The 15,610-nt window shown below is 32.8% G+C and overlaps 1 protein-coding gene across 2 annotated transcripts; it reads right to left on the bottom strand.

Moving 5' to 3' along the window:
- Positions 1-388: 388 nt before the first annotated feature.
- LOC110093642 (cysteine-rich PDZ-binding protein) lies at positions 389-12,366 on the bottom strand. 2 transcript variants are annotated; one of them, XM_028700437.1, is made up of 5 exons: positions 12,285-12,366; positions 12,085-12,202; positions 5,874-5,965; positions 1,775-1,873; positions 389-1,540 (listed from the first exon to the last, which is right to left on the bottom strand). In XM_028700437.1, the coding sequence occupies exons 1-4, from the start codon at positions 12,298-12,300 to the stop codon at positions 1,809-1,811; spliced, it is 291 nt and encodes a 96-aa protein (XP_028556270.1). In that variant the 5' UTR covers positions 12,301-12,366; the 3' UTR covers positions 389-1,540; positions 1,775-1,808. The 2 variants fall into 2 exon arrangements, with proteins under 2 accessions (XP_028556270.1, XP_020674251.1); XM_020818592.2 differs by lacking the exon at positions 389-1,540 and having other exon boundaries at positions 1,605-1,873.
- Between the last annotated feature and the right edge of the window lie 3,244 nt (positions 12,367-15,610).

The raw sequence follows: 15,610 nt of genomic DNA, 5'->3' as shown, positions 1-15,610 counted from the left end.
AAATTTTATACTAAAAAGTTGCTTTTGGAAGTAGTAAGAAAGCGGTCCCAAACGAAGCCTTTGTTTGGGTCAATATTCTTGCCTGGCAAACACATTTCTATTTGAATGTTGTTTTTTAGTTGTTTTCTAAAAATATAATTATAACAGAGTTGCTTTCTATAATAACTTTAAAAAGTTATTTTCTTTACATCAATTTATAAAACAATAAAAAATTATCCCGAACGAAATCTAATAACTTATGATTTATCCATATGTTGGAGCAGTGATGTAAGAAAGAATAGTTGTCATCCTCATCATGAAGAGAGATTATTACGTGCGGAGTCCGAACCTAGAGAAGAGTTAAATTTTGCGATTGTGAATAGTAAAAAACATAGCAAAATCTTAGTGGTGAATAGTAATTGTATTTTTACTGTGCTTTTACTGTTCACAATCATACGACCGAACGGTTCTGTAGGTCCAAACTCCAGATGTAATAATCTCTCCTCATCATACTGCTATCCTGAGCTTGGAGTTCTAAACATTTTTTTAAGCAGCGAGTATAATTTTTACCAAGCACATTTCAAAATCACATCGCGTCATATGAATAACAAAAGCATTTGGCATCAGTTCCTAAATACAGGCTCACAACAATTAGTGAGGCGTGAGCAAGATATCTGTTGGTAGCTAATGTTGAACAAAATCATCGCGCATGCATGTGAGCTCGCTGGTCTAAGAATACTGACAGGCTCCACGATATGTAGGCAACGTGATTGACAAGGTGCAACAAACATTGCCAGCAAGTGCTTGCTGGGATGTGTAGGCGTTAACAAGCAACTGTGTGCAAGAATGTGTGCGGGACAACAAATAGGAGCGCGTGACGGACAAGTGCATGAAGATGAAGAAATTATTCTTTGCGGACGCCGGATGCCGGAAGCAGAACGCCAACCAGAATATGCCACGTCAGCGACACCAAGCCGTGGTACCGAGTAGTACCGAGCAAAGAGGTGACGTGATGCATTCTGGTTGGTCTCCTGACGGCGTTTGGCGTCCGCACAGAATAATTAATCGTGAAGATGTGGGGGGGTGGGGATTAGCCAGTGGCAACATGTATGCGATTGATGAGAGTTGATGCTTGCAGGTGCGTGCTCTATCACAGATGAACATCAATGAAATGATTGCGCCAGCAAGGTGGCTCGTGCTCAGGACTTAATTCTGAAGAAGATTGAGTTGTGGAAGAGCTCGGGTTAGACGTGTGAGTGTTTGCCAGGGATATGCTAGGTGCAGATGTTAAAGCAGAGGTACGAGAGGTCCAGGCGGCTATGTTGGTGCTGTTAGGTGAACCAAGCAGTGTAGGATGTTCGGGGAAATAGATTTTTGCTGTTCTAGTAAGTGTAAGGAGGAGGCGTATAGGAAGCTAGTTAGGTGATCTTGTGGCTGTGCTAGCTGTTGACAGGAAGAGGGAAGTCCGAGGTTAGCGGACGAGCTATGAGGCGTGAGGCTAGGCGTTGTCCACAGGGTGCAGAGGTGCCGAGGCCTCAATTAAATTTGCTTCCTTTAAATCCTGTTTGAAGCTTCATTTAGTGTCTAAATCTGTGTAAAGAATATGGCATTGAATAAAAGGATACTTGAAAATGAAATTACGCTAAGCAAATTCATTATCTATAAGAGATGAGAACATAAAAAGGGGGCATTTTTAAGGATATTCAAGCAACCCAAGTAAAATAATTACAGCGAGAAGCATTCACAATCATTGAATCACTCTACGATCATTAATGGAAGCACTAAACGAAGCTACCTGGCTTGACAACTCACAGGATTAGCGGCCAACTTCATACATTGCTTTGCTTATAGAACTTCGTATCTAGCACCTGCTTCCCACACATGGCACATACACCTGCACCAAGAACAAAATCAAAATAGATTCAGAAAGGAAATATAGAGCCCGAGGCATCTGGTGATTTTTAGAATTCATAATCAAGTCACAGATTTACAATTGAATCGAATTATTTTTATTGAGATATAATTGGTAAAGAAAAATGATTAATGTGTTCAGTGTTTATGCTCTTAAGTTAGGTTAGTAGTTAGCCAAAAAATAATAATTTTAACAAGGGATGGATAAACTATTATAATGTACATCCATCGAAGAAAGGATATTCATTGAAGAAAATTCAAAATGCCATATAAGTTCTAGTTGGATGAGATATGATTCCAAGAGAGAGCTTGACCACACAACATAGGGTACTAGTATAAAGAAAAAAAGGCAAAAGTATTTATTGCAATAGGATAAGCAGATGGAATTAAAAAAGCTTTAAATTTGTTTTTTTTTTTAATGCATGTTGCTAATGGAGAAAAATTAAAATTCTTTAGTTAAGTGGAATCTTATCAGGGATAAGATTACTACTCCGAATAACAAAAATGGTATAAATATTTTGAAGTATCTTTACAAAAAGAATAAGGAGATTTGGTAGAGTGAGGAAGTAAAAAAGATTATAAAGGGAAAAAATGATTGTAAGAGGTGGCAAAAATTGAATTATATTAAGGATTATAACAAGTATAAGAAAACTAGAAATACTGCAAAGAGAATAGCAAGTAAAACAAAAGCTACAGGTTTTGATAATTTATAAGTAGGCTTAGTACTAAAGAAAAAAAAAAGAGATACATAAAATAGCTAAGGTAAAGAAAAAAAAAAGATCAACAAATCTTGAGCAAGTAAGATGCATTACGGTGATAATAATAAGATCATTGATAAAGAAGATGATATCAATGAAATATAAACATTCCTATAAGAAATTACTATATAAGAGATCTAAAAAATTAATTATTTTAGAAGAGCATACCAAATAATAAAATGAAATAGATTGATCCAAGAAAATAAATTGGAATTAGCTTTGAAAAAGATGAATAAATGCCATGCTTTAGGCCCAAACGAGAACCCTATTCAGCTTGGGAGATTTATACAGGATTTTGCAATGATTTAATTGACAAATTATTTCAATAGGATTTTGAAGCCTAAGAGAATATAAGATGATTGAAGAAAAAATGAATGTTAATATTTAATAACAAAGGAAATATTAAAAAATATACAAACTATAGAGAAATCAAACTTATAAGCTATACAATTAAGTTATTAGTTAGAGTAATATAACATAGGAAAAATTAAATTGTTTTTGAAGAATCACTTTAATTTCATACTAGAAAGATATGTTATGGATTCAATTTTTGTGTTCAGATAATTAATAAACTATAAAAACGAGCAAAAGAATCTTTACATGATTTTTACTGATATTGAAGAAACATGATGAAGAATCTCTTGAATTGATGTTGCGTTCATTAAGGCAAAAAGATGGGCGAAAATTATGTTGATGTTATTAAGAATATGTATAATGAAGTAGTAACTAGTATTAAATGTAATTGTAGACTAACCAAAAAGTTTCCAATTATCATAGATTTACATCAAAAAACAATGTGTATATATCTTTTTGTATTGACTATGTAATTGCTATTAAGGATGATCAAAGTAATGTGCATTAGCGAATGCTTTTTGCATATGATATAGCTATAATTGATGAGAAATCCATTGAAATAAGTAAAAAAATTTAGAATATTGAAGGAACTATTTAAAAGTTAGAATCTTTGAGAATTTGTAGAGTTAATAGACTAAAGACTTCGTATATGATTTATAATTTTAGTTGATCTTATGTTAATAATTATGATTTAATATTACTAGAAGAAAAGGTAATACATTGATGTTATAGGTTTAAATATATTATATCTATTATATAGAAAAATAAAAATATGAATGAGAGTAAATTTTCTAGAATTGAAGTTAAATGGTTAAAAAAAAAGGAGTGTATATGGAGTTGTGTATTATGAGGATATCATGGAGACATGGAATCTTAAAGAAAAATTTTATAAAGCCATAATTAGGTCAACAATGTTGCATAAATCTGAATGTCGGTTGTTAAAACGTTATTAAAAAGAATTTAAGTGTGGTGAAAATGAGTGTTAATATAAATGTGTGTCAGAAATAAGATAGATAAATTAAAGAATAATTATATTAGATAATTTATTGAAGAGAATTTTATTGAAAATAAGATGACTAAAAAATAGATTTAAGCGATTTAGACATATATAACAAAAAATAAAAATGTGCTTGTCATATTAGTAAATAAACTTAGCGTAATAATGTTAAGAAAGAAGAGGGGTAATCAATGTTATATGGAAAGAATTTGCTCAAATGATTAGCAAAGCATATATTTAACACATCAAATAACACTGAATAGGAATGAATGAAAAATAAGGAGTCATATCATCAAACCCAGATAGTTGGGAGAAGGCTAACAAAAATTATAATGAAGCTGATGATGCTACCACTCCAACCTTCACCCATATAATCCTCACTCAATTTATCATGCGCAATTTTTCCATACATATATCTTAACTTTCTTATTTCCCTATGCTAAACCTATTTATTAGTAACATTTTATGTCCAATACTAAGATCAATATTGCATTCAAGTCTCCATAATATTCTCTTATTGCAAAATACTCTAAGGACACTTTTCTATTTTATCCAAGGTATATGTTTTCTTCATATTTATCTTTCTCTACGTTCTTCTATAGAATAGATTCAGGATAATAAATGATACTCAAAAGTCACAATACAAGGTCATTGACTTGGTAGTCACGCAGCCAGTGAAACCTAACTATAAGATATGACTTGCAGTAAAGAGATAGGAGAGGCGTCCTGATATAGGTATTATTGAGGCGTGAATTTCTCAGACTATAGGCCTTGGAAATCGAAGCATTTTTTTTTTCTCTATCTGAAAGAGAGGTAGTGCAATGGACCAATGGTGTTACAAGGGACATATGTCCCTTCCTCGTATGATTGCGGTCTTCCTCTCATGCTGACGATACTTGGTGCCTGGGATTTAGCAGAAAACTCCAAGAAGTCAATCTCATAGTGCTCAGCTTCTTCAACTTTATAAGAAAAAAACAGAACGGTGGAGTCAACAAGTTTCAAACTCTAAGAACTCTATTGATGAGCTTGATAAGACGGGCAGTAGACAAGCCCCATTCTTTATTGAAGCCTTGAGTTAAAAGGTTGTAAGCAGTTCTATCATACATTCATATCACCAATGTATTAGTATAATCGACAGGCATTATATGTTTCAAATAACACTAGTGTTATTACTAAAGGAATAGGTAGCTTGATACTGATAATTGGCATCTTTCAACTCTCTTCTCTGATTTAAAATCTCTAATATGGCATCTATCAGGACAAATTTAGCACTAAGTACATTTTAGAGAGTACAAAGATAAGTCAATAGATGTTTCAAAATGATAGAGCAGAACTTCTTGCCTTCTCCATTATCTTCACTAGAAAAAGCATCAGCCGATCAAATTTGTTGGCAAGCCTGTAAACTAAATTAGACCGTTACTTCTTTCAAGCCTATAATGATGCTATCAACCCCTTGTTTCCTAAATTGTGTCTTCATTTGCTACTCCTGAAGAAAGGGCGTACTTAACAATAATTCCCGCTATTTGTTAAATCAAAGCTATAGTTAAATAAAATCAATTCAAGATCTCTGATAAAACACTGTAACAACCCCTATTATGTCCTTCTGGGACGGTTCCTAACTGGTTGGTTACGAAGTGTCACATTTTAGTCATTTTCCCATAGCGGAGAGAATAATAACTCAACACTACATTGCTAACAACATTGATTAAGGGAATCGCATCACCCAGCTTAAGGAAAAATGTCAAGGCTACAAAATCTAACAGTTCATCCATTAGCACTCTAGAACTAATCCATCTGATCAGTAATCCAACTTTTCGAAACAAAAAGAATAAAGCGTAGAGGTTCATAAATAACTAAAAGCGCAGGTGACTTGCCTTTTGAGTAAGCACAGGTATGGCAGTATTTGGCATCTTGGTGGACTTGTTGTTTACAGATCATGCATTTTGCATTTCCGTAAGGTGTCCATCTGAAAATAAATCCAGGGCGGAAGAATGAGAACTAGAGCACCAGAGGATGTACCAACAAAAACCAGTAAATATATGCTAACAGAAATTGGCCACAAAAAGCATTCCATTAATTCAGTAGTCTACATGCATATCCAACAACCAGCTAAATCATTGGAAATGGAAGAGAAACAGATTTTGCCCATATATTATACAGCAGGACCTTGGAATTAAGTTGTCAGTAAAAATGAGGCATGTAGAATGAGAGCAAAAAATATGACCAACTATTCTTAGTGCATAAAGACAGGACTACTCGTGTCTCGCATCCACAAAGATGCCTAAATTTTTTCTTCATCAAACTTTATGTTATCTTGTATCTTTGTTGCACATTTTTAATGTATTATTAATCTAAGGTTGTTTGTGGGGTACCTTTTAACTTTGGTCATCATAAGGTGACTAGTAAGGCCGTAGGGTGGATCATATTATTTGATATTTAATTTGGTGATTATGGCGTGTCCTAGATTAATTAGGATATCAACCCTTACGCCTCGAAGTGCGTGTTTAATATTAATTTGGTTTCACTTCTTATAAAACTTTCGCTTGATGCAAGCATGCAACTCACAACCGAATTTGAATTTTGTGCCAACAGCGGTAAATAACTGTTAATTATTTTCATATAAACATGCTCTTCTTTGTTAGGAGTGTTACCCTTGTTATTTGTGTAAGGTTCCTAGTGTTGACTGCTAAAATATTTCTAACAAGCAAAGATAAGGATGCCAAATGACATCGATGATCGATTAACGAGGCATAGCACAAGCACTGAGGATACTTGAAACTCGCGAATGACCTCCGATCGTAAAAAAAATCACATTGTTGCAACTAAAATATCGAAATTACTCAAATGAGACCTCCCGCAAGAAAAACGAGTGAATGCGGTCGAAAACATCAAGTCAAGTGTGCGACGATACACAAGGTTGCCCGAACAATCTCCCTTCGAAAAATGAACAGCACGAGTGCATCCGAAACATCCCAAAACATAAGAAAAGACATCCATATTACCAAGTTGTCGGTATGAAAAAATCAATGAAAGTTCTACCTGGACAGACTGCACAAGGTGAATTTTGGCGTGCTAACGTAAAAAAAGAAAAATCAACGGGAAAATTGACATTAATATATATATATATATATATATATACTTATCATTTAATATTTTTATTCAAGAACACATATCAAGAGCCAATGCAATGAACACACAAAATAATAACAAAGATAACAAACATCATAAAAGTATCGAGATTTATACAATTCGACTAAAAGATTAGCCTACCTCCATGGGAAAGAAAAGAGGATCTAATCCACTATAGAGAAGAAACAAGGGTGTTAATTAAAAGGGTTAAAAGATAGCACTCTTCACTAAACTCAAATAAAACAATATCACTGATAAAGACAAACAAAAGAAAGAGTGACAAAAAAGATAATAAAAAATATTTAACTAATGTCATAAATCAGTAATTTAAAAGCTCCTCATAAGGATAAATTTTTAGGTATTCATGGAATCAACACAAAAAATTTGACATATCAATGCTTTCACAGCATCAAGATAGTACAATACATTGCTTTCACTGCATCAGGTAGTACAATACATTGCCAAAGAAAAAATCTTCAATCTTTAAATCTTCTTTCCCCCTCTACTTCTGCTAACTCCTCCCATTTCACTAAAATATCAATGACCTCAGTTTCTTTAGCTCATTAGCAGACCCTTTCATTATCTCATTGCTTACCCTTAGCACACCATCCTCTTAGGCAGCTCACACCCATCTTACACACACCACCCCATGCCCGTATGACAACCATCTATTAATAGAAGCTCAAGGGTTGATTTTCAATCTAATTCCAACTTAAATTGTAATTTAATTTTTTTGAAAATAACAATTTCTACAACAAATATTTAAAACCTCATCTTATTGAAAAACATAAGAAAATGTGTTTATCCTAACAAATATTTTCATAACTCAATAATATAGAAATAGATCTTGAATCTCGTTTATGAATCCTTCAAGGCGAGCTCCTCAAGCTCCTAAAATCCAAAAGAGTTGAGCATTGTGCAACCTCAACAAGTGAAAAATGTGCCTAAATGTAACACGTGTGAAACCCCTACGACACATTTGTTGTATATTAAATTGCATCCACTGACATTAAAAATGCACTTGCCACAAAATGAGTATGTCTCAAAGTAGTTGCCTCCTCACTATGAATGAAATAATAGTATTAACTAACACTAAGATAGAATGTGAACCACAAGATCAATCCACGTAATCATTTCCAATCATATTCCCATCAAAATGTGCCTTCTTTTCTTCTAGAACTCGACCTACTAACAAAAAGCTAACTATTTTATGCTTCCTAAAATCACATAACAAATATTATGATAAAACTGAATTAGCTCCACTCTCAAAATTTCAACTCTCTCGGCCTTCACAATAACCAATGTACTCATTTGGCAATTACATCATTATTGGGAGCATTTAAAGAGTGGAGCTAATTCAATTTGGTGATTTAAAACCTTATGGATTTTAGAACCTATATCTTACATTATTTGGAGCATTTAAAGATAAGATTCTTCCTAAGGGCTATTATATTCCTCACACATATCAATGACCTAATCATTCAATCGCACATCATTAATCACCATGTAAAAAGCAGCCATCTTACACATCGAATTGTTTCACATATGAATATAACCTCTAGCACACGACTTCTAAGTGGAGAACAATTCCTTATAAGCATCGCAAAACAAGTAAAATTCATAATCCATTGACCATTGTATCTACTGCTAACAAGCACCAAAAGAGCGCCATCTAAACCTATACAAAACCAATCAACAACAATACTAACATTTGTTGACATATATTTTTTTTGGCTGTCCTTGGCATGTTGATCCTTCCAACCAAGACAATCTTTCATAATGTGTCTTTTCTTTTAGCAATAGAAGCAAGCCACGTCCTTATACCTTCCAATATATTTCATCTATTATTAGAGTTATACCCCTTCTCACAAGATCATCCCAGAACATAATTCCTAAGCCAACTTTTTATATCTAACACACTCCTATTTAGCAATTACAACATTAAAAATATGTGAATTTTTTACATGTGCTAAGTTAATGGTATCTTTAACATACAACAATGTGTCACAAAAACATGTATAAGGGAAAGATAAAGAGCACAAAACCGATAAAACATGATCTACATCATCAACCATTACATAAATATCACTCAAAACCCTAACAATAATACTAAACTCATTAAAATGTGATTTAATTAACATAACTTCTAGCACGTGAAGCAAATACAATCTATTCTATTGATAAAGATTGTTGGCGAGACTTTCGTCATATATGAAGATTCCAACTTGAGCAACAATTCTTCCATGATTGTTTCTTCCAAGACCATATCAACCAAACAAAATTGAATATCCAAGAGACATTTTTCATCTATTTCTCCTTATCATTTTCACTAATAATATCAAGTATATATTAAAATGTCATATGAGTGATTTCACAACCCGATGTTGGATTAACACACCCTGCATCTTGGTTCTCCAAAGCTCACAACTTTTTGAGCCAACAAACTTTCTAATGTCATATTTATGGCTGTCATATTCCAAAATAGACTTTGAAATATGTTGCAAGAGAAAAACACCCAACGTTTATGCAAAAGGATCTACTAGAAATAAATACTATTAACAATAACAACATCATCAAGCCTTTGTCCCACTACGTGGGGTCGGCTACATGAATCCTTTTTCATGAGAAAAACATCCAACATTAAGATTTGCATTCTTCGAAGAAAATAATAGCCTCCATTAACAATAGAGGATACATGATTCCATTCATAGTAGAGGAGATTATATTCAATCCCTAATAAAGCCAGGCGAGAGTATAAATACAAGAGACAGAATGAAGCAATGACCCCTAAACCCAAATACGCTCAATCGCACTCAAAAAGAGAAGCTGTCAATCTCTCAAAATAAGCACAAAAAGAGAAAATTATGAGGCAAATAATAAAAAATATATATTTAACTAATGAGAGAAAATCTCCTCACATCTTTCTAAAATTGTTACAAATTTCCTAGTGCAAACATGCTTCATTGATTCAAAATAGTACACTACCACAATAGCAAATCTTTTTTATTCACTTCTTTTATTCAAAATAGATCTCATCACAAACTATAGCTCTCATTGACACGTTGTTGGATCCCATCAGTGTGGTTCCCAGTTGTTCCAAACTCCCCTTCCCCTTCACATGCCACTGGATATTGACAATGCTTCTCTCATTCTCCATCACACAATGTTAGATCCTGTAGATGCTAGTTCCTAGTCGACATGGACTTCCCATCCCTTTCACATGTTGTCGGATTCCATCGATTCCTACCATTGCCCATCACAAACACCTCTTTTCGTCACACACAATCAAATCCCATCAATAAAATAAAAAGTAGCAAGCAGCCACATAATATTCTAGAACGAAATTACACGCAATGGGTGATAATGCCTTTATATTTGTAGACTATTTTTTGAAGTCAAAATATCTAAAATTGTTTCAAACTTATTTGAATCCGAATATGATTTTAAACTAGCCTTGAAATTGATTGAATCTCATTCAAACCTTGGTTTGAACAGATTCACATGAGCAATCCTAACACAAACTCTAATACTTCTTTGCACACTACTAGATCTCATCAAAGTCGGTTCCCATATATCATGAACTCCCCTTCTAGTTCACATGTTACTAAATTATGTTGATGCCACCTCTCTTCTCCAACACACATCATTTGGATCCCATCAAAAACTCTAGCTCTCCTTCATACACCATTGGATCCTATCACTATTGGTTCCCAGTTGGCACAAACTCCCCTTCCCCTTCACATGTCGTTGGATCCTGTCAATGCTAGTTCCTAGTCGACGGGAACTTCCCATCCCCTTCACATGTTGTCATATTCCATTAATGCCTACCCACTGCTGATGCAGTTAAGGTAGGGGCTTATTTGGAGCTGTTTTGGTGGATTTTTTGCCTTCCCATGTGGTTGTTTGGTCTTCCAATGTATCTTTCTTCTCGAAGCTTTGATTAGTCGTAAGGTTTTTTGAAGTTCTAAGGTGTTGTGTCCTTTTATTTGAAGTTGTAAGGTGTGGTTGTGTTTGATTAAGCTATTGTGGGATATAATAATTTTGTTTTGTTCTACCAGTATTTGTCTATGTTTTAAGGAAAGGAAGTCTTTAGTTTGCAATTTCTAGTGTTTTCTAGATTGCATCAAATGCCCATCACAAACACATCTATTACTTCAAACACAATCGGAACCCATTAATAAAGCTCCCCGCCTCCCCTGCACGCACGCTTCACAAACTATCGAACTCAAACGAACAAACTCTATGGCATTCAAAACAATTTGAGAATGTTGCCCATCGTGAACTCTGCAAGGCTTGAATTCGAAAAAGTTCAAATCAAATTCAGACGCCTCAACTTCAATAAGTAGTCTACGAACGAAAAGGTTATCCCTAATTAGGGATAGTTTCATCCAAAATGAATTTTCAGGAATATTTCTCCAAAAAAAAACAAAAAGAATACTTGGCCAATTATGTATATTATGATGCATACAAAATAAAACTCCACAAAAGAATTTTGAGTACAAAACTTAATAATACTAACCATAGCTCAAATTAATATGAATTTAATAAAAGAATAAAACCTTATTTCCTCCCAATGTCACACTATCTATGTTTCTTTTTTTCTACAAGGATCAAATTAATTATAACATTTTTTCAACCCTCAATTAAGAAAAACAAACGAGATGAATAATTTCCTTTTTATCTCCTAATACTCCCCATCAAAATAAAGAAGATTTATTTCTTTACCTAAAAAGATTTACTGGAATGTTCGCCTTTCGAAATAGAGTCAAAACTACTCCTTCAAAGAACCACGCTAACTTCTTTTAAAAGCCCTAACTCTGTAATTCATCCGGCTACAATAAGGCACCCCATGTCCAGCAAATCCAAATATCTACTAAAGGCGAGGAAATACAGAACAAATAACTAACAAATCAATAGGCGTTCTGTATCCTATCTCCAAGGGACAGTGAGCAAAACCTGTTCTTTTTGGACAAAAGCTTGTTCTCGTTGATCTTCCTTCCCCCGCCTTCAGTTGTATTGCTCGCCCCCTCTTTCCACTTATCGGGCACGATCACCTTCGACAGCTTCTTCTCGCCTGAATTCGAACATAGGTTAAAAAGAAACCCTAATGCTCAAGGATTCTCTATTAGAAAAATAATTAAAAAATCGAAGCTTACATTTCTCGCAAACCATCTCTCTGCTTCTTCTGTGCCTTCTACGAGATTGGACTTTGGAGAGATCGAAAGAAAGGGCAAGCGGTGATGCGGCGTTGCTGAGCTGGAAATTTTATATTTATTTTTTTAATTTATTTGCAAAATTCAACAATTTTGATTCTAAAATTTAAAAAATAAATAAATAAATAAATCGAACCAAAATTTAATTCGATTCAATTATAAATGAACCAAAATATGATTAAATTTAATTTAAATAATATATATCAATAAGAATGATAAGAAATCTTTCCTCAAATATATATAATTTTAACATTTATAATAAATAATATTCATATGAATCTTTTTTTCTCAATTGTTTATTTAAAATTAAAAAAAAAATTAATTTAATATTTAAAAAAGTTAGTCTTATTTAATTTTTAATTTCATCAATTAAAAGAACAAATATCAGAAATCAAAGCAAAGTTAAAATTTACTTTGTTAATATCATTTATTTATCTATTATTATCTTTAGAAATTGATCAAAAAAAATTTCTTTGTTAGATGGTTTGAAATATTCCTTGATTGAGAACATTGGAAAATATTATTTTATATTGTAAAGTTTGCAATATAAAAAAATTAGTGCAATACATTTTAGGAAATTTGTCTTTATATGCCTCATGAAAGTGTCATTTGAACATATGCGCCTACAATATTTTACGTCGAAGAAATGTGACTGAAAGTTTATTTTAGACGTCAATATATGTATAATTGAATATGACCAAAAAATATTAATCATAACTATGAGCACATGTAGTCAAATGTTCAAATAAGAAAGCTGCCCAAACTTCAACTCGAGTTTTTCTCTTCCAAACATCTTCTCTGTCTCTAGTGATCTCAACTTGTAATTGATCTATCATTATGCTTCCCAATGAAGACCTCTGCCTTAAAAAAAAAATCTTCTATTCAAGATTAATGATGATGAACTTCGCATTATTAAGATTTGAATGTAGTAATCTTCTGTTCCAATACCAACAGCCTTGGATTAGAATAGAAAGAAGAATGAAAGGAGAATCTAATGTTCAAAATCAAATAAGATTCAACTACTATATTTAGTGTTTGAATCATCATTGATGTAGTTTTGATTATCTATTTCTAACCTAGGGTTCAAAGAAGGATCGAAATATGTGCTAATGTACAATTAGAATTTTGAACTATATTCAAATCTTGTTCATATACTAAATCTTAAACCCCATTAGCCGAGACACTTGTTCGAGCATACAACAAATAAGTTTTGGAACTCATAGTACCTTCTTCAATCATTATTTGAACCATTTAAAAATTTAATTTAAATCTAAGAACCCTATTCAAACAAGTTTTAAACACTTTTCAAATAAGATTTTAATAAGTTTAAAACTATGCACACCTTTTCATTATGTGTTATAAGAAATTGATTAATTTGAATTTCTTTGCTATCTATACAAATATTCCAACCAATCATTTAGGTGGAAAGCGTAATCTATGTTATCTAAAATCCAAGTAATTATTTGCTAATTATTATAATTTTGAATGAATTAGCAGTTGTAAGTGTTAATGCGTCAAATGGAATAGATAGTGACTGAGGAATTGGGCTAAGAAAGTGAAATCCAAAATTTGGATTTTTTTCCCTTGCGAGCGTAGCAGCACTGGGAATAGGGTGCCCCGACATGGGTGCTCTTAAGAAATTGGGAAGAAAATTTAGTTTTGAAGGAGCACTGAGGCACCAGGTAGCGCCACCGTTGTGTTAGGGACAAGATCTAAAAGATTTTGGGGAATTTAGAAGATTCTCTATGGGGACAGCGACGCTAGCAATCAGGACACTACAATACTAGGCCGATTTGGTGCTTTTAAATAAAAAATATCTAAATCCATTAGCTAGAACCCACTTCATTTCAGTTTGCCAAGGAAGAAAGTAAGGAAAAGGGAAGGAGAGAGAAAGAAACTGAGAGGTTTTAGAGTCCGAAAGCTAGAAATCTTTTGTTCAGTTAGTTGAAAAAATTATCAGGATCGAGGTAGGCAACCCGTACCTTATTTCTAATTTTAATTCCAAAGTGTATAATGAAAAATGTGTTTTTAAAACTATTTTTCTTAAACTTTAGAAAGGTTTCATTGTGTAACTTTTAATATATTGTTTTACTCTCCATTCTAGATAATTTAGCTGTAAGAAAGCAAAGTTTCACCGATTGGTTTTATCTGTATGAATTTTTTATGATTCTGAAAAATGATGGTATTTATGAGCATCACTATAGTTAGTAAAATATATTAATTTAGCATTTTGTACTATCTCTATAAATTTGATAAAATTTTGAGCACTTTTGTGTAGGCAACTGAAATGCGAAGGTTTTTATAAAAGTTGTCATATAGTTTCTATTTACTTTAAAGCTTTCAGTTACATGTTGCATTTTACATTTGCATTATCATGCATTGCATGACATTCTTGAGTTCTATTGTGGAAGGAAGTATGCTATGAAATTCTATGTTTGGGGCCAAGTTAAAAATGTTTCTATTTTGGATTACTCTATTTTGGCTCTGAATTGGCTCTGTATTGGACCATGCCCTGCTATGTGTTGGCTATGCTTTGAACCTGTGTTCAATAGGTGGGAAGTCAAATTTGGGAGTTATAAGGGGCTTTAATACATATACATTTCTACATGTATTTTCACATGTGAACTAGTGTACTTATAACTATAAGTTAAATTGTACTTTTATGATTTTATTTCAAATGCATTTTACTTATGAATTGAACTCTATTATGGGACAAGAGGTTGGCCTAGTGAGTTTTATACTCACCTCATTGTTTAAAATGTTTCATGCAAGGGTAAGAGTTTTTCATAGTAGACTGAGTCTCATAAGCAAAAGAAAATTTGATTTTGAAAGGTACTTGTGATTTTTTTAGTTCATATTGTATTTTAATTTTGCAAAAAATAATATAATCTGAACTGTTGTAATTTAATTATTTTGAGAAGATGTTTTTGTCTTGTGCACTCTAAATATATATTCTATATTATTTTGAATGATTAGATAGCTCTGATAAATAACAAAATAAGTAAGAAGAAGTAATTTTAAATCCCTCCTTTAGATCTTGGGATGTTATAGAAAGAAATCTACCTCTAAGCATCTTTTCATTTGCAGAAGATTAATGGTTTTCTAAGGTCATAACACATCAATTTCACACAAGTGTCTGTTAGCCCTCTTAATTTAATAGTGATGTATATTTCTTATATAGTAGTTGGTACAACAACTAAGCCTAGCAAATATGAAAATCAAGATCTATTGATAATATGTTCATAATGGTTTTTAGGAGGAATGATCCA

The sequence above is a fragment of the Dendrobium catenatum genome, unplaced genomic scaffold, assembly GCF_001605985.2.
Source record: "Dendrobium catenatum unplaced genomic scaffold, ASM160598v2 fragScaff_scaffold_1520, whole genome shotgun sequence".
NCBI classification, from domain to species: domain Eukaryota; kingdom Viridiplantae; phylum Streptophyta; class Magnoliopsida; order Asparagales; family Orchidaceae; genus Dendrobium; species Dendrobium catenatum.
The sequence above is the reverse complement of the archived record's forward strand: the minus strand, read 5'-3'. Positions and strand labels throughout refer to the sequence as shown.